The sequence below is a fragment of the Antechinus flavipes genome, chromosome 3 (genome assembly GCF_016432865.1).
Source record: "Antechinus flavipes isolate AdamAnt ecotype Samford, QLD, Australia chromosome 3, AdamAnt_v2, whole genome shotgun sequence".
In the NCBI taxonomy this organism is placed as follows: Eukaryota; Metazoa; Chordata; class Mammalia; order Dasyuromorphia; family Dasyuridae; genus Antechinus; species Antechinus flavipes.
The window spans coordinates 435,844,926-435,864,650 of record NC_067400.1 but is presented as its reverse complement, the minus strand read 5'-3'; the positions used below and the strand labels follow the sequence as shown (position 1 = coordinate 435,864,650).

General features: G+C 30.5%; 1 protein-coding gene across 9 annotated transcripts in view; it reads left to right on the top strand.

Annotated features, from left to right (window-relative positions):
* Positions 1-19,725, top strand: part of PKP4 (plakophilin 4) — a 220,850-nt gene that overhangs the window by 141,158 nt on the left and 59,967 nt on the right. For 8 of the 9 annotated variants that reach the window (XM_051986337.1, XM_051986338.1, XM_051986336.1 and 5 more), the window contains 4 exons: positions 661-773; positions 11,847-11,881; positions 17,808-17,939; positions 18,066-18,256. In XM_051986337.1, coding sequence (XP_051842297.1) covers positions 661-773; positions 11,847-11,881; positions 17,808-17,939; positions 18,066-18,256 — 471 coding nt within the window. The remainder of the gene's footprint in view (positions 1-660; positions 774-11,846; positions 11,882-17,807; positions 17,940-18,065; positions 18,257-19,725) is intronic. The other variant, XM_051986335.1, reaches the window with a different exon arrangement.

Sequence of the window (19,725 nt, the reverse complement as noted above, 5' to 3'; positions counted from 1 at the left end):
AGATGACATTTTTTCCATTATATCTTTAAAAGGTTAAAGGATGTATAAGACATAATGAGATTCTTGTCAATTTTTGAATGTACAACTACAATTGAAATGTGTTTTTAATGTAGTCCTGCATTTGCACATCTTACTATAGTCTGTTACTTGTACTCTGTTTTGGTTTTTGGATGTCTGATACATTTTGAAATAAACTTTAAATAAATTTGTAATGTGTTAATAAGTAGCTGTAGTAGAATTCAAGTTGAATTTTTTTTAAAAAGAATAATTAATTATGAGTGCATCCTTGTTTACAATATATTTCTACCTATACGATGCTTACTTTGCCTGGATCCTTAAAGTTTGAAGAGTGGGGATAGCTAGGTGGCGGCGCAGTGGATATCAGGAGGACCTAAGTTCAAATTTGGTCTCAGACACTGAACACTTCCTAGCTGTGTGACCCTGGGCAAGTCACTTAACCCCAACTGTCTCAAAAAAAAAAAGTTTGAAGAGTAAAAAATGTTTTTTCTGTATTTCACACAAATAAACTAAATTTTATGTACAATTAATTAGGATCATAAAGCTTTGTTATTTTACTTTTTATGGCATAATATTCATTCATAATTTTTAGTATTTAATCCTAGAAACCTCATGTGTGTTTATTTTTTTTTTTAATTATAGGAACTTCAGTTTCAACGACTCACCAGAGAGCTGGAAGTGGAGAGACAAATTGTTGCCAGTCAGCTAGAAAGATGTAGGCTTGGAGCAGAATCACCAAGCATTGCCAGCACAAGGTAGGGACTTTGACAGCTTTATCCACATGTGTCCTGAAGTTATTTTATTATTTTAGCATAAACATAAAAAATGTTAGCATCATTATTATTAACTTGCATTACTGATCAGGTGCAATTAGTATCTGATCAGTAATGCTCATTTCTATCTTAGAAGGTTTCTTTTATTTAATATTCTTGAAAAACTTAAATATTATATGGTCCACTCAAATTAAGCAGTAAAACTTATTATAGTATCTTCACAGGCTTGCTTGATTTCTCATGTGTAGGTACAATAAATTATTTTTTTCTTGTGATTGTTTAGTAATTGGAAGATTATCTTATTGGGGATATTTGTCCATAGGTGCTTCTTTTAAAAAGATAAGCCTTATTTGACATCAGTTTTGAGAATTCAATAAACATTAAGAATACTTTATTAAACATATACCTCCTAATTTTTTCAAGTTTGTGAACAAACTTATTCATATGTTAGTTCTTCCACAAAGGAGCACCTTATGATATTCTCTCCCTCCTCTATCTCAGTTAATAATGATTTTTTTTTTCTCCAATTTCTCTTTGTCAGGCCTTTAGCTTTGTTTATTCTGTCCTTTGTAATATAGCAGTTTCTATGTGTCTTTCCTACATTTAAAGGATTAATTTCTTAAGAACAGGCTCTATGTCTCTAATTTATCTTTGTATATCCAGCACCTAATATTACATCATTTCTATTTTGTATATATTTTGTATTTATTTTATATAGCTTATTTTACCTCATTAAAGCATAAGCTTCTTGAGACAATAAATTGATTTTTTTTTCCTTTTTATTCTTACTTCCTAATAGAGTATATGGCACACTAGTTGCTCAATAAATGATTATTGAGTTGAGTTGAATTGAATTGAGGGCCTTGATTATCTGAAAAATCAGTAGTACATGCCTTATTTTAGTAAGAAAGTAATATTTAGTTCTTGATGATGAGTATAAACAACATAAGCTCTTTGAGGGCCTACCAAAGATAGAAAAACTACGATTGTAGGCCTCAAAACAAACTCTTCCCCAAAAAGTTAGCATCAGACGATGAATTTCTCTGGTCACAACAATTCATGAAATCATTCTAGAAGTATTATGCCCCAATAGGATTAATTATAGTTATAAATCATTAAACTTTTGAAATTTAAGATACTGTTATTAAAACTATATTAATATATTTAAGCTTATCTAAAATTTCAACCCTATGTAAAATCCCAAATGTCTTTATGATTACATGATATTAAAAAGTAAATAGTAGAGGGGCAGCTAGGTGGCACAGTGAATAGAGCACCCTTAAGTTAAGAGAATCTGAGTTCAAATCTGGGCTCAGATACAATACTTCCTAGCTGTGTGACTCTGGGCAAGTCACTTAACCCCAATTGCCTGAGCAAAAAATAATAATAATAATAATAAATAATAGATAGATGAAGTAATTTCTGTTAAAACTCAAGAGTCAACTTCTGGTTTTTATTATGTTGTAACATTTTGCCCTTATGTATGGAAAATAGGCAGGGAAGGTGAATTAGAATCCAATTAATAAATAATCACTAATGTTCTTTCTAACTCTTAGCAACGATCTAATCCAATATGTACCTAAGCAAGAATTCCTTCTACAACATAACTGGATACAGTGAGGGAGACATCATTACCTCCAAATTCACCTTTGGATATCTTTGGAAAACGAAATACATCTAATCTTTTTTTTCCATAACTCTTCAAAAAAACCTAGACAGCATTCCTACCTTCCACCCAAGTTTTCTTTTCTCCAAGCTATATCTCTTCCATACCTTCATTGATTCTTATATGATTTGAACTCAAAAGCCCTTCACCATCCTTTGGCTGATATAGGGCATATAATGTAAAATATATATTATGAACATTTCATTCCTATGAAAATTAATTCTTTCCCATAAGTTAATTCATTTTTCTATGACCGGTCCCTCAAAACTTGTGAGTTTTTAATGAGTATGACCTAGTTACCAGTTTTATTTTCATAAATAATCCTAGATTATCATGTTCTAGTTAAATATCAAAAGTAAAGTTGTCAAAGCTATTCATTCGATTGTACGCAATTATCTAAACATTTAGCTACAGATATATATTTTTTAAGTTTTGGATATTTTCCTTTAAATTTATTTAAATTTAGATTTTATTTAAAAAAATAGAATAAGAAAGACAGAAAAACAGAAAAGTAATACAAAACAAAACATTGTCATGTACCCAGCAGAACATCAAGGAGGATTCAAAATATATAATAATAAATTACCAGTTCAAGAAAGGATATATAATAATAGAAGAAATTATATTCATGATTGTCCATCTTTTCTTTACTTTCTTGTAGATTGTTCTTTTGTTCTCCACTGCACACCTTTTTTACTCTGTTCTTCCCCTGCATCTCATTTGTATAACATAATTATTTTTACCTTAACTCTGCTCCAGTCTTTCTTCTGAGCTAACCTATTGCTTATGTCAATCTTAAACATATATATTTCCATGTAATAAACATGGACAAATTGTCCATGTTAAGTTCCTTGAAATTGGTCTTTGATATTGGCTCTTATATGTTAAATTTTCTATTGAGTTCAAGTTTGATCAATAGAAAGTCCTGAAAACCTGCAAGTTTGTTGAATGTCCTTTTTTTTTTTCCTCATTTGATATTATAGATAATTTTACTGGATTTGATATTTTTGGCCACAGGCCTAGTTCTTTTGGTAGCCAGTACATATTATTCCAGTACCTGTGGTCTTTTATTGTGGCTATTTATAAGTCCTGTACAATTCTAACTGTAGCTCTAGCATATTTGAATTGTTTTATTCTTTTTCTTAAAAAATTTTCTCTTTCATCTGGGTTTCTAGAAAGGATCTCTTTAAAGTGGTGATGAACAGAATTTTTCCTATTCTACTTAAAAAGCTGACTGCTTCTCTAAGGACAATTTTTCTGCTTTATGGTTTCAGTACAAATATATTTTAGCGTAAGACTAGAGAATACTATGATCATGAAGTCAGGGAATTTTTTTGTTTGTATATCTTAGAGAAATCCACTTCAATTCTATCATTCCTCCATCAATTGTCAGCCTCAGAACTAAAATATGAACATTTATATGCTTGTACTTCCACAAAAAATTAATTCTTGTAAAAATATTCTATTATCCTCACCCAAGAAGTTCCCTTTAAATTAAAGAAATTATACCAAATAAATGGAGTTACTAAGTAGAAGGCTTAATTATTGTGCTTTATGTGAGTATTGATATGGATCCTATTTCAGCTGTTCAGCTGAAACTGTTATTTTTACATTGAATATACATATATTATTGCACATATACAGTGCCCATTTCTTTCACTCAAATTGATACATCTTTGTAAAGATATATGTTTCAAGGAGCTTTGTGGATACTTCAGTAGCAGTATAGATAGCAACATAGATGTTGGTTACTTAGAAAAATCATTTTTTGTTGCTTTTGTTGTTGTTGTTTGATAAAACAGTTAGTTCTGCTGTAACATATGTTTTGAAAATGGGAATTTGTTTCCAACATGATTGATATAATAGGGAACATTTTGAGCATAACCTGAATTTTGAGTTTGCTCTTACATTTCTTCTCAAGAAACAGAATGCAGAACTCTAAACTCCAATTCACAATAACTCAAAAGCTGCAGCCCTTCAAATGCCTGCCTCCACAAACAAAAGTCAGGCATTTGTCATATTAAGGTATATGTTTGTTATAAATCTCCTTTAGTAGTAGAAGGTTTACTACTACTTCTTCCTGTTCTATCCCCCTCACAAGATTCCTGGAGTTGTACTCTGTCCAGTATGGCCTGGGCTTTAGAAGGAACCACTACTTATTGTAGTATTTATATATTTCTTAACTGTTTAATATGTATAAAACTGTACTACCATTTTTATTAGGTTCCTGTCTTATTTTAATGTGTCAATGACAAAATTCTTGAGTATTGTGCTACTAAATCCCTTTTTCCCATAATCTCTGTTGTTGTTATTACATGATTTTGCATAGTACAATGGTAACGCATATGTCACATTATTGCAGAACTGACTATATTTTAATAAGCATCCAGAAAATTTTACTTCATAACTTTCTTTTCTTGAAATATTTATCTTTTGACCTTCCTTCAGAAAAATATGAGTCAAGGTGAAAGTACTAAGTATAAATACTATAACTTTTTTTTTCTGAGAACTTCATAGAATTCTATATGCATTTCATTTTATCATAACATCTCAGCATAACTAACTTCATTTAGTTTGAAGTATAGAAAAAGCAATAAACTTGAAAAATCAGAGGGATTCACTTATCTTCATTTTTCTCAATTAAAAGTGGAGAAAATAATATTTATCATTTTCCTGACCACATTATTATAATTTAAAAATCTTACAGCATTGTATATTTGTAAAATTTTATTTCATAGTTGTGAAGAACCAGATCTATAAAATGCTAAACAACCCTGAACAGTAAGAATAAATAATAGGTTTCATATCTGTCTAATCTGGAATTAGTCTTTACTATTTAGAAACAATTCAATAAAAAATTAAATTCTCTACGTGTGGAAAGTTCGCCTAGTTTCCAGGGATACAAAAATAATAAAATGATAGTCATTTAGCTCAAGGAACATATAATTTCATCAGAGGATAAGTTATTAACTTAAATATAATTCAAGTTAGAGAAAGGCACATAAAGTGGTCAAATATCCAGTTATTGGTGAAGCAAGAATCTTTTCAAGCTGTGGTATTCTATAAAGCTTTTGACATGGTAGCACCTGTACTGAATCTTAAAAGAGGGTACTGTTTTTGACCAGCGGAAATATCAATTGTTATGATGCCAGAAAATTACATAGGGAAGAGTTAAATATAAACACAAAGGTGTATCTATCTAAATCTGTTTCAGTAGGAGACAGACCTGTGGGTGTTCTTCATGAAGAACTCGCCATTAATTCATATGGTAAATATTCAGCAATCCCTATTTTCCCAGTTTGGATGCAAACTTCTTTGCATCTATTATTTATTGCCCATTCCCATTCCTTCCTTCTTTCTTCTTACCTTCCTTCAGCTTGCTCCTTTTCTTCCTTTCTTACCTCCTCATCTTTTATGCATACACGTATTTGTGTGTATATGTAGAGAGATATGTACACACTCCTCAGTCCTGATGGGATGGGAATGGATAGAAGCAAAAACATGTTACAATTTATACTAAAATTTAATTGATTATTTTAATTAAAGGATATTTGTAGCTCAAAAGTCAGCAAAAACTTGAAATACTTTGGCACATATAAAGATATAACAGATAATGGCAACAATATTTTAGAAAAGCAACTTGTTTTTAAAATCTTTCAGTAAAGAATGATCAGAAATTATGAATGGTTTCATACACCTCATAATACACAGAGAAACAATAGTGGTGGGTATAACTGGTTTGAGGAAAACAGCCCAAGACATAGATGAGCAAAGATATAATGAAGGAATTTCTCTGTGAAGTACTCCAAATTGAAGAAAAATAAATACTTTCAGAGATTTTTCAGTCTTTCATCATTAAGGACAGTAGAACTACCACACTCATCTTAGCATTGCTCTTGCATGTGTTTCTATAGGGCAGGAATAAATAGCACCAAATAAAGCAAAGACATGAAAAACATCCAGGTTAGACCTTTTATATATAGATGAAGTGACAAGATTGAGTTCTGGAGGTAACAGTTGTGAGGCATTGGAAGACTGATTCACAGGTTATATGAAGGGGAAAATACCAAAGGTTTTCACACTGTACAATTTGCCTTTTGCCTATGATCGATAGCAAGTGTGTAGCCTGAGTGATATGTGGTCCAGCTCTCATTCCAGTACCATCTTCTCCTGATTGGCAACTAAGCACATCTAGTTGGCTCTGGATTTACCAAAATGTACTGTGACTTTCTTCTTAACATGTTGCCATGATCTTTCTAATTCCTGTTGGTTATTCCACTCTTACTCTTTGGCCAAGCTTTTCTGATTTGTTCATCATATCTAGCTATACTCAGTCTTGTCATCCTATCCAAGCCATCTTTTTTCCATGTTGCCATGTATATATTGTCTTCTCTCCCTATACTTTTCTAACCTTTTCCCTAGAAACATTAGTCATGCAAATACCAACATTCCTGGAAAGAGCATGTCATTCAACTGTCCTGTGCCTCTGTTTAATAGAATGGTGGCTTCTCAAACTACCACTGTCATATATTCATATATATATTCATATATATTCATATATACATACACACACATACATATATACACATTTTTTTTATGTATGTATGTTTTGGCTTTCCTAATGAGAATAAACTCTTTGAGAGCAGAGATAATCTTGTTTTTTCAATTTGTGCCCCCAGTGCTTAAGACAATACCTAGCAAATAGTGATTCATTTATTCACCCACTCATCCTATAATTTATTGAAGAATTAGAGAATGTAAGATCCCACTATGCTTATTTTTTTCTTGTGAAAAGCATTTGATTTTATAGAACAAAATGCTATCTTCAAATGTTTTTCTTCATCAGGATGTATCTTAGAAATGTTTGGCATAGCAATCCACATAGGAAAAACCAAGTGTTTAAAAAAGTTTATTGCTCTGTTTATGACATAGTTGAATGGGGAAGCTATAATCTATGGCACTTAAATATTTATTGAGAGTAGGAGACAGAAGGAAAGAGAGCAGAATAAAAAATAACAAGTTGGGCTTGAAATTAAATAGGAGGAAGAAAGTAGATTGGAGGGATTGGAGCTTTCCCTAGGAAGAGTCCCATCTTTTAAACAATATTATATGTTTCTGGGACATGGAACTTACACATGAAGAATTGAAAATACATATTACACAGTGTTGGACAAATAACTTAGCATCGTTTTATTTTGTGATAGCAATAGTCATACCTATGCACTTCTACTGGAACCCGTTTAATTCAAGAATGCTAGATTTCACAGGACTGAGATGCTTTGCCTACCTTTACTTCTGTCAGCTAAATACTAAATTTTTTTTTTGACACACATAGTAGATTCTAATTATTAGTGGATTCTATATTGTGAATGTGTCTACTTATTAAAATTTATTGGTAATGCTTAATTAAGCACACACCCACACAAACATGTGCAGAGTAGAAAAAAATAAGTTACTTGACAAGCACATTTTCAGTTGAGACAGAACAGGATGAAAGTGTCTTCTTATTTCAACTCTCATACTATAAACAAGTGTACTTTTCACAATCTATTTATTACCAAAATTGTTGTACTGTTGGCGATTTCATTGTTTAAAATAGCCCCCAAGCACAGTGCTATCTAGAGTTCCTAAACACACCAAAAAATGATGTGCCTTATAGAAACAATTATTTATTATAGAAAAAAAGCTTTATTCAGGTGCGAGTGATAGTACTGTTGGCTATGAATTCAGTGTTAATGAATTAATGATATGGTAAATCCAGGAAGAAGAAATTTGCCATCTATATGTGTCGATGTCTGGAAAGTGTTAACGTAAATGTAACTCACAGGAATGGAGCAATGGTTTAGTATTAGTTAATTTAGTGCTTGTGACACCTTTATAAAGCATAACTACCATGAGTGATGTATAGTACACTAGAGATACAGAGACTGGAAAGGAATAGGCCCTGACTTCAAGGACTTTACATTCTTATCAGGAAAAAGGACATTTGTATAAATATATGTATGTATATACATACATACATACACATTATATATAATATATGCATAATATTTTGTATAAAGATAAATATATATAATCATTATTGTACATTATTTATGTGTACTTCATCCCCATATGCTTCTGTCACTAGGTTAACCCAAAATGTTTGACCTTTACTAGATGAGTATATGTATGTGTAGTGTTTATGGCTATTTGTGTAAGCAAAAGAAATCTAAGTTATTGAATGAGAAGACTTAATAGGTGGAACCATTTTAGGTAAGAAGTGAGCATTGAATGAAACTAATACTTATAAGAAGTGGAAATGAGGACAAAGTACCTTCCAGATATGCAGAATACACTGTGCAAAAATATTGAGATAATATATAGTGGATAAAGGACAATAAGATTAGACCTTATGGTGGGTGAAAGAGGATAGTTTTTCATAAACTTAGAATAACAGGCAGGAGTCAAGTTATGAAAGACTAAATACCAGAGAGAAGTTTGTAGTTGATCCAGATATACTAGAAATATTGTAGTTGAATGAACAGAGGAATGACATGTTTAGACTCTTGCTTCAAGAAAATCATTGTGGCAGCTATATGGAGGATGAATTAGATATATTTTAGGCTGGGAGACAAATTGGAGACCATTTTAGTGGTATGGGAATCATGTCAAAGGGCCATTATTCATATAGAAAGAAGGGAACACATGAGAAATGGTTTTGTGATAAAATGAACAAAACTTGGCAATTGGGATAAAAAAGTCAAAGATGATTGAGGTAGTGACCCTATATTGGGAAATTAGTAAGAAAGGTAGACTGTGGTAAAATCAATGAGTTATATTTTGAATCTGTTGACTATGAAATTCAAGTTGGAAATATTACAGTAGAAGTTGACACTATCAGTCTGGAACCCAAAAGACTATGTAGCACTGGATATATATAGTAGATAGGAAGATTTCTGCACAAGGATAATTAAGTCCATGGGAACTAATGCTGTCTCTCAGAGAGAAAAGAGGACTCAAGATGGAATGTTGGGGGGAGGAGGGAGGTAGACACTCCCAATTCAGGGTCACAAAAAGTATGAAATAATCAGAAGTGTGACTAGATGCTGAAGTCATTGAGAAGTCAAAGTGGAGTTGGGAAATTATCAATAGATTTTCAAGTAGATTTAAAAATAGTAAAATAAATGAATTGTATTCCTATATTCCATGTGTATAGATACCATTTTCCCAGAGAAACAGTATTATCAAGCATGTTTGTGTTCAAAGCCCACAATAACTTATTTAGGAAATAATGCAAAATGGTTTTTCTTGGAGATATATAATTTATATAGATAGATAGATAGATAGATAGATAGATAGATAGATATCAACAGATGGGGATCTCAAAATTAACATTTTTTCAACAGTAAATGTTTGATTTGTGTATCTACTTTATATAACTTCAGAGGGGAAGGGAGATTCATATTGTTGTATAAAACTAGAAAGTTAGAGTAACATATAATCTTGGAAGGCCTCAAACATTACTGGTTATTGTGAGGAACTGCTGAAGAATATTAAACAAGAGAGTGATATGAGCATGATAATGCTGTAAGGTTAATCTGTTTACACTGCTTCAAATAGTGAGAAATTGAGTATTTAGGAAGCTGTGGCATTTATCTTGAAAAATATGTAGATTCTTTTGACAGCAAAAGCTTTCCTAAATTCAGTATGCAAACTAATCCAGACTATATGCCATAATATTTTAAAGTTCAGGAACTTCCTAAAGAATATTTCATTAAATTTAAGTTCTAAACTCCAAAGTTAATCTAATTTTAATGTTATTCCTATATTTGGATTTGGATTTGGAACATTAGCATTCCTAAGCAGTTTGATTTTAGAAAATATGCTAATGATGGTGTGGAATATATATATATATATATATATATGTATTTATTTTGATAGGAACATAATTGTGCATTGTCAACTATGCTTTTTTTTAAAAAGTAGAATAAAATGACAAAAAATAGATTTAAAAACATCTGAAATTTCATGTGGAGAGAGTTTTTATTCTCACCAGGTGGAGTTGTAAAAATTGTATAATCCTCCCCTTAGAAGCCCATGGCAGGAAAGCAAATCTATTATTATTGATATTTTACTAAATATTCATTTTTCTTTGCAAGCCTCTTCACTATCACTTGAAGATACTAAGAGTTTTTCACTTTCTCACTTTAATCCGATCAAACTAATTTAAAAGATTATTAGCATTGGGTGGATTCCACTCTATTCATTTCAGATTGACCAACCCTGCTTTTCTTTGAAGATGTTAGAATAAAGGTGATAATGCAAAAATAGTATTAAAACTCAGAGAATTCTTGAAAATGTTCCAAGTAATTCAAATATTAAAAATAATTTAGAGTCAAAGCACTGTAGAACTTTCTGGAATTTTTAGGAATTTTTTTTTACACACCCATTTGTTCAGTACCTTGGTGGGAAAGTGGAGACAAGATTTCAGATTTCCCTCGCTGTGGCATACTTTCGTATAGTACCAGGTGTTCCGTGAGCATGATTATTTATGATAAGAAAGAATCTTAAGAGATAATATATTCCAATTTTATTAATGATAAAACTGAGACCCAAAGAAGTTCAGGCTTGGTCACAGTCACAGGGATAAGTAAAGAGGATTATAAACTTGGATTTTTGTGCACTAGGTTATGCTACTATTTTTGTCTTACTACCATGAGGAAAAGATAAAGTAGCTTTATCCATAATCATTATTTATATATTTCGTAGCTAGCATGGTTTTAGATCAGCAGTTTTTTTAGCTTTCATCCAAAGTAGAAATCATTCATTGATAATTTCCTAGATAAGCTGATGTAAATGCATAATATCCATCTTGATAATTTTAACGTCCTGTTGATCTTGTTTTATAGTTAATATACAAAATTTATTTTAATATAATCATTTTTATGTTTAGTTCTACATTTAAGGTAAAAGTTTACTTTTCTATCAGATATAATAAATAGCTATTTTTTTTAAAATAGGTTTTTAATGCTTTCTTAGGCTTTTTTAGTAGTCTTTAAGGATATTTATTTGCATTTTTATGTTGCAGATTTATCATTAAAATATAATTGATAGCTTAATCTTTTGTTTTCCAGAAACATATCATATTGTTCTGCTTAACAGCTTTTTTCAAAAAGTATCAGATCATTTTATGGTTTGTTTCAAATATAATTTTTCAGTTCAAATACTAATTATTACAAAAGTTAAAATGTACAGTCAAGTACTAAGTTACGAAATTAAATGATTAACTTATCAAAATAAGTGAACTTCTTTAATCTTTCAGAAATGCATATCAAATTTTTGATTTTTAAATCTAAATGAAACTGTGATAAAGTAAATGTTTCCCTTTTTCCTTTCTTTTCCTTCAGCTCAACTGAAAAGTCGTTTCCTTGGAGATCAGCAGGTAAAATCTTTTATGCGAAAAAAAAATTTTTCTTACACTTTATACCAAAAAGCAATTTAGTTCATTGTGCTCGCTTATAATTTACTGCTTTTTTAAAAGTAAATTGAACATGTACTTTAATAGTAAAAATATTGAGCTTTTTTAAGTTTCTTGCAGAAGATGGATCTTGTCCATACCTAAAGACATATTTAAAACTAATAAATGGAGAAATGTTTATAAAAGCACTTTCATATCTAGGTAAGAAATAAATTCTGAAACCAAAATTGTAGAAAATTCAAAAGATTCAAAAATTCAAGATAGATTACTTCTCACCTTGAATTAGAGTTTAGAAAGAACTAGGTTTGATTCCCATTTGCTAACTCTTATAATTATGTGATCCTGAGCATGTCCCAGCCTCATTTTTCTATTTTTTCCCTCAGAAAACATATTATTAGTTTTTGTTTTCATATTACCTCAACTTACAAATGTGTGTTCTCCATCCCCAAACCAGATACCCATCTTCTGTTAGCAGTAAATTTTAAAAGAAGAAAAATATTTAGCAAAATTTTCTATCACATATATCAGCCAAATCAGACAGTATATTTAATGTTCCTCATCTAGAGTCCGCTTCCTCTGCAATTTATGTCAATTATTATAGACTTTTACATTAGCATAATTCTCCATCTCATCCCTATTCAAAATTGTTACATTTTTTTATGAGCTTAATTAAGATATTTAAGCATAGACATCTCTCTATATAAAGAACAGAAAAAACAAGAAAATATGAATCTCTTGAGATGTAGCTTTTTAAAGTATATATTATTTTAATATGATAATATCAATACTACTATCGTCTATATCTTTGACTCCTTCCATTGGCACTCTTCTACTCCTCCCCCATCACTCCTCTCCTCCATGCATTGATTGTCTGAAGATGTATGACTCAGTTTCTTTTTTCTTTTCCAAAAAACTGATTTCTTTAGTTAAATAGGAGTATAAATGTAATAATTAAAGCTATCTTGGTCACTTGAATTTAATCTTTCTTTCTTCAGACATTTTAATTCAGGAATATACTTGAGTTTCATGAGATGACACATAAAACTAAATTCCTTTTTTTAAGCTATGGTGAAGCTTTAATGATAAGACAGTATTGTCTGTTATTGCCTAATGGTGATTAGCAAATTAGTAGATGATGTCTACATTTATCTCTCGTTTTCTAACTTAATATGATCTTTTATTTGATGGGTATTCATCTTAACTATATCATCTTAAAAAAAAGATCATTGTTAGCTCAAATTCTGTAATCAGAGTCTATTAATGTCTCAGCATGATATTTTTTAAGCTTGGCAAAGTTTTAATTATTCACCATTTCCCAGAAATTTAGTTATAATGTAGTGGAAGTAGCTTAAGCCTTTACTCAACAACAGCATTAGGAATAAGATGGAAGTACAAAGAAAGTACTAATTTGCTCTTCTACTCAATTCTTCATTTTCTTTGTAATTCTGTTAAATTAACTTCTCTTAAACAAAGGATATTAGTGCTGAACCATAGTTTTTCTTAACCTTTAGATGGTGCTATAAATCCTTGATCTATATGTGTGAAGAAATACAAGTTGTAAATATTAATAGTCTGTTTTAATAAAATTACCTTTTAGAGTAAAGTGTATCCTGAGTTTATCACCATGAAAATATTCATTTGATAAACACAGTAGAATGTGACAAATAATATTTGTATAAGAATTAAAATCAAATTTACAATGATACTTTATTAGTCTATAAAAATTGATTTTTAAAATTGTTTTGTTTTTTAATGATTTGTAGAAAAGAAATTAAAACAGTATAAATAGATATCTTTCAAAATGTAAATAACTAGGCAGTTTATTAATAACCTTCAAATAAGATATCTATAAATAATATCTATAAAATACTTAGAATATCTCAATATATAATAGGTATAATAATAAATACTTGTTTTACCTCCATGCACAGGTATGGCCCTCTCCCTAACCCCATTTCACTTCATTTTTTGGAAGCTTAGAGAGCTCCAAATAACAAATCAGAGTGGAAAAAAAAGATTAGTTGTATTATCCCTGGCAGGTTTATGATCACCTGGCTTTTACTTGAAAATGGGTATAAGTATAAAGTATAAAATAAATATAAGGATAAAATAAAAATTATTTCTGTCTGCCTTGACAAGTGTAGTTTATAATTGTCTTCCTTTCCCAAAGATGGCAAGTGCTATAAGTCTGAACTGTCTGTTAGTTGGGAGTACAGTTTTCAGTAATAGAATATTTGAACATTTCTCAATAGTCACATTGTTAAATATAAGAAGTATTTAAAGACTAAACATTTCTGTATATGTCTTTGGAAACCATGTTACAAGGCAGTGTATGTGGAAATCTCCTTACTGATTTCCCTGGGCTCAAGTTTCCATGGTGATTTTGCAAGCAGTATAGCTGTTTCTCTTCATTTTATACTGTATAAACAGAAAGATAGATTTAAAAGTATTGTTATAATTTCAGATTATTTAATGAGATTTTGGCTGTCTCTTATAGCATTTTCACTCACATTTCTATATTTTTGAGTAATACTTTCAAAAAGAATCATAATGTTCATTTATGTCACATCTATTCTGCCTTTTACCATGTGCTATAGGGTATAATAGAACACAAATTTTTTTGTAAATCTTTATGTTTATTTCTCTTAAGAGAAGCCTACAACTTTTTCTATTTAATCTACTTCTTTGAATATGGCTGGAGCTTACAAGAAACTCAAGAATGCTGAAATAAGTTTTATCTTAATTGAACAGAGATTTCATTGAACTTAAGAGTTTAATAGTACCAAATTCATATTCTTGCTCAAACATTTTTCTGATAGATGAGTTGACAATTGAAACATCGCAAAATAATCTGGTTAGAACTATACATTCAAATGTACCCTCAAATATTTTAAAATAGTGTATTATTTCTCAGTATACACTATCAGAAACCAGTTTTTCTTCTTGCTTATAAAAATGTATTTCATGTATTACATTCCTGTAATGAACTTTTGATATGACAATCAGTCATATAATTTTGAACCCTTTAAGGATGGAACAAATGATAGACTTAATAGTCTCTGGAGAAACACCAACTCTCTTTAAAAGATAGTCATCCCAAAATGACGTGCAAAATTAATCAGTTATACTTTGCCACATTTTCACTTAACAGAAATTAGGAAATGGGATATTCTCTTTTGACAAGGAAATATTGTTAGTTTACTTCTCTTTCTCTTCTCTCTTTCTCCTTCCCTCCCTCCTTCTAATACCCATCATCTGACTCCTTCACCTGCTCCCCTTTCTCCAAATGCTTGTGTATACATTCATATAGGCAAGATTCAAGAATTGAACACAATGTTATACTATACTGAACATAATTGTCTTTAATTCAGAAGGCAGTTAAAGGATTTTACTATTATCATTGGGAATATCAGTTATTATTATACTGGATTTTGAATATAATAGATAAAGGAAATTCATTTGAATCTGTACAAACATTGAAATTTCTTGAAAGTTGCTTCTCTGCTGTTCCCAAATTCTCATTTCCATAAAGAAAAAAATGTACTTAAAATTTAGTCTTTCTGTTATTTTTGAGTCCTGGATAAAAGAACAATTACTATATTTGTATTAGATACTTGTCATAGATGTTGTTTTCCATATCTACATTTTACTTACATTTTAAAAAGGTAAAAAGTAGAAAAAGTATGCATTTTTCCCCCCCATTCTGTGTGTATATGTGTGTGAGGGTGTTGTTTTCATGGTTTTCTAGCATATATATATCTCCTTTTCACATATGTATGGATATATACATATTAATATGTAAATGTTTGTGATAATAAAGAAAATATGGCAGCATGCATAGAACAGTAATAGCATCTAGTTTCCATAGTAATTTTTTTTCAGATTCTGATACAATACGCCACCTGGTGTTCTAAAAAGATGTATCTGTTTAAAATGAGAGAAAAAGTATGCATGTATAACTATCATCCATCTAAATTTTAAATTATATTTAAAACTTCATCAGTTTTTCTTTCTAAAAAAAGCATCCCTTTTTTTTGCCATGAGAAGTTAGGTGCTACTATGATGATATTAAGTTAGCATTCTTAAATTTTGTTATTTCATTACTGCTCTTTCCAACAGCATTATTTTCAAATTAAGAGTAAAATGAAACAAACCTTACCCACATATCTAATTTTGTGCTATCTTCTATGCACTTATGCTCTGATGCAAGCCAGCTCCAATTCCCTGGGAAACTCTTTGTCAGATACTTGGCATTTATTCAAGCCGAAGTCCTTCAGAAAATCATTTAGGAATTACAGTATAAGAATGATTCAAGAATGAAAATACAAATGAGAAAACATGCTTAAAAAAAAATGGAATTTTTCTATTTTTCTAGTTCTCTCAGCCTGGCAGAAATTGAGATCCAGGCAACACTACAGAAATTGTACAAAAATTATGATCTTCTGTGAAATTCTATATTTTAGGATTCAGAAGTTACTATCAGTTCTACGACTTATTAAATGTTAATAAGTAGGTGAAGAACCACTCAAAAATGATATAAGAAATTTTAACAAGACATCCTGGAAGCTAGTAGACAGAAGTTCAGAATGGAGTCCCCCAAAACAGCTCGAGATTTAGAATACAAGGCTTATTATCATCTTAGTAGGTATGAAAATCAAATTTCCTGCCTGCAGAACATTAAGTTGATAGGACTGGTAATGGTAATTATATCAAAAATCTTTATTTTGCTAAAAATAGCAGAACATTTTTTTGAGGGTTCACAGGTACCATACTGCCTCCTATACTTTAGAATAGTCCTGATACTTAGTTCTGAAGTAATAAAAAAAAAAAAAATAGGAAAGATAGGCAGAAAGAATCACAATATCTAAGAACTTTAAAGAGATATCAATAGCCATGTAGTCTAACCCATAATTTAAAATATCAGTTGCCATAGCAGAAAATAGTACTTATTAGACACAAAAGTCATAAATCTGAATCCAAGAAAGAGTATTTTTTATGCCTTTAGTGCTTTGTATAAAGAAAAAAGACCACTTAATATTTTGGTCATATGGATTATTATTATAAAGGACTATCAGTACTTTTAATATTTAACACCATAGAATAAACACAAAAACTTAAGCAAGTGCTTGAATTTTTTTGATCCTCAGTTGAAATAGTTTCTAAAATCCTTGACAGTTTTAAGTTCATTGACTCATAAGAGCACTTAATAAATGTTTATTGATTCATTTTTCAGCACATGAGAGTGGATATAACATAGAGTATAAAAAGACAAGTCCTTGACTTAAAGATTATCTTTTAGTATAGTATTATGAGCTGTATATAATTTTGCTTTAAAGTTGATGGACATGAAGAATCTTTAAAAAAAAAAAAGTTTATTAAAGTAGCCATTAGATACACTAATTCCTGAAGAAATTAGGTTTTAATTTTTCAGTAAAAGAACAGAGTTGTTTAGAAGATGTCAAGTAATTTTTTTTTCCTTGAGGCAATTGGGATTAAGTGACTTGCTCAAGGTCACACAGCTAGGACGTGTTAAATGTCTGGGGGCAGATTTCAGCTGTGGTCTACCTGCCTTCAGAGCTAATGTTCTATCCATTGCACCACCTAGCTACCCTAATGGCAAGTTATTATTGTATCATTAGCTAACTTTTGGCAATTAGTGGGCAAGTACATGAAATTTGGCAAAATATTTTAGAACCCTCATAACTATAAATGATTGTTTAATTCTATTTTTTTAGAGAAATATATACAAGTTTAAGCAAATTATGTATAATAAACTATTAATGATAGCTTATTAATATAGAGATTAGAGTGTGCCACTGGTAAATAATTTAAACATTTCAATATATTAGTACATCATTAAATTAAACCAACTAAACTTGCTTTTTTACAGAGGTGCCAAATACGGGAGTAAGCAAACCTCGAACTTCTGATTCTGTCCATCCCACCACTTATCTCATAAGGACAGAAGCTGAACAAGGCACTCTTTATTCACCAGAGCAAACATCTCTCCATGAAAGTGAGGGTCTGTTGTATATCTTCTAAATATTCTTGGAGGGGGAAAGAGTTAATTCTAATTGATTTAATTTTTTAAATTTGCACATCAGAAATATGTAATGAAGATTTTTCTATACTGGTTTAAATCCTACAGGATCACTGGGTAACTCAAGAAGTTCAACACAAATGAATTCTTATTCTGACAGTGGATACCAGGAACCAGGTAGTTTTCACAACAGCCAAAACTTGGGCAAGGCAGATAATAGACAACAGCATTCATTCTTAGGCTCAAGTAATAACCATCTGGTGAGAAATTCAAGAGCTGAAGGACAGACTTTAGTTCAGGTAAATTTAATCTGTCAAGATTATTTTTTTTAATTCACTTACATTTGAAGGCATTCTGTGGTCAATTATGAAAATGGGTTTAGCAGATATTACATAAGTATCTTCGTCTATGTAGGATTTTGAAGTTATATAACTGACTTGTACCCTTAAACTTTTTTTAAAAAAATGATTGATTGTATTATGTTTTATCGTTCAATATATTAAGCATCACAAACGGGGAAATTGTTAACTTACAAATGTAGATAGTAATAGTATCCTCAAAAATCAAGTAATTTCTTTGGTCCAGAATAAATTAGAAAATGTCCAGAAATCCTAGAAGTGACAAAAAACAAAGAAAAATTGACTGTTACATGGTAACTGTAAATGCCTATAAGCGCAGTACAGATATACTCCTAGGGCACACTGTATAATATGGGAGTACTTACCATTCTGGAATAGAATTTGCCCCATATAAAATTACATACTAAAACTTTTCAAGTATAAAATTATACGTACATATATATATACACACATACACACACACACACACACACATATATATATATATATAGTAAATTTATGTTACAGTCCAACGAATACATCTTTTGCAGCAAAAAATAATATTGGTCATTTAGGCCTGCTTGTTTTTTTAATTAGCTCATCTGCCCATCCTTTGGGGCCTATTTATTTTGTTCCAATTTCCAGCAGTCACTGTAACTAAGAAAAGAAGCATAACTACACAATCAAAATAACTAGTGACAACTGGCTTGTCAATTGTTTCATTTCCTACTTGGCACCAAATGAAAACTATATTAGTAATACTCCATTACTTTCTAGCTCTTGGATCTTGACAAATCCTAATTGAATTACAAATTTTTATTTAAAAAATAAATAAGATAAGAGGTAGTATCTAAATTATCACTACTTTCTACATTATTATATTGATTGTGAAAATTATTGTGTATCTTTCTCCAAAGTCATACTAAAAGTCATTATTAATATTAAATGATCTTTTCCTTGTAACTACAGAAGTGAAAGGTTTCTATTATCAGAGAGGATTTCATAATCAAAACACCACTTTAAAAATGAGGGGTAGATTTTGGGACCAGTATAGAAGATTGTGAGTCTAGATGACATATTAAATAGAGATTTCCCTGTCAACAGTCCTCATTTTCTTTACATGTGCTACCCTACATCCTACCTGACTTCTGCTTTATCCTTCTTCCACTGAGTTCGACGCAGTATACTGCACAATAGATGGTCCTGCAAGCTATGTTAGGTAGATTTATAATAGAATTAACAGTGAAAGCTTGACTAGGAACTTAAAACAGCCTAACATTCCTCACAGCAGAAACAACAAACACTAGTTAAGGACCTACTGTGTGAAAGCACTATGCTAAGGGGAGATCAATGTTTCAAAATAAAAGGTGGTCCCAACCCTTATGAAGCTTACTTATTTGTTGTTGTTTATTTCTAGTTTCCTTCTTTTC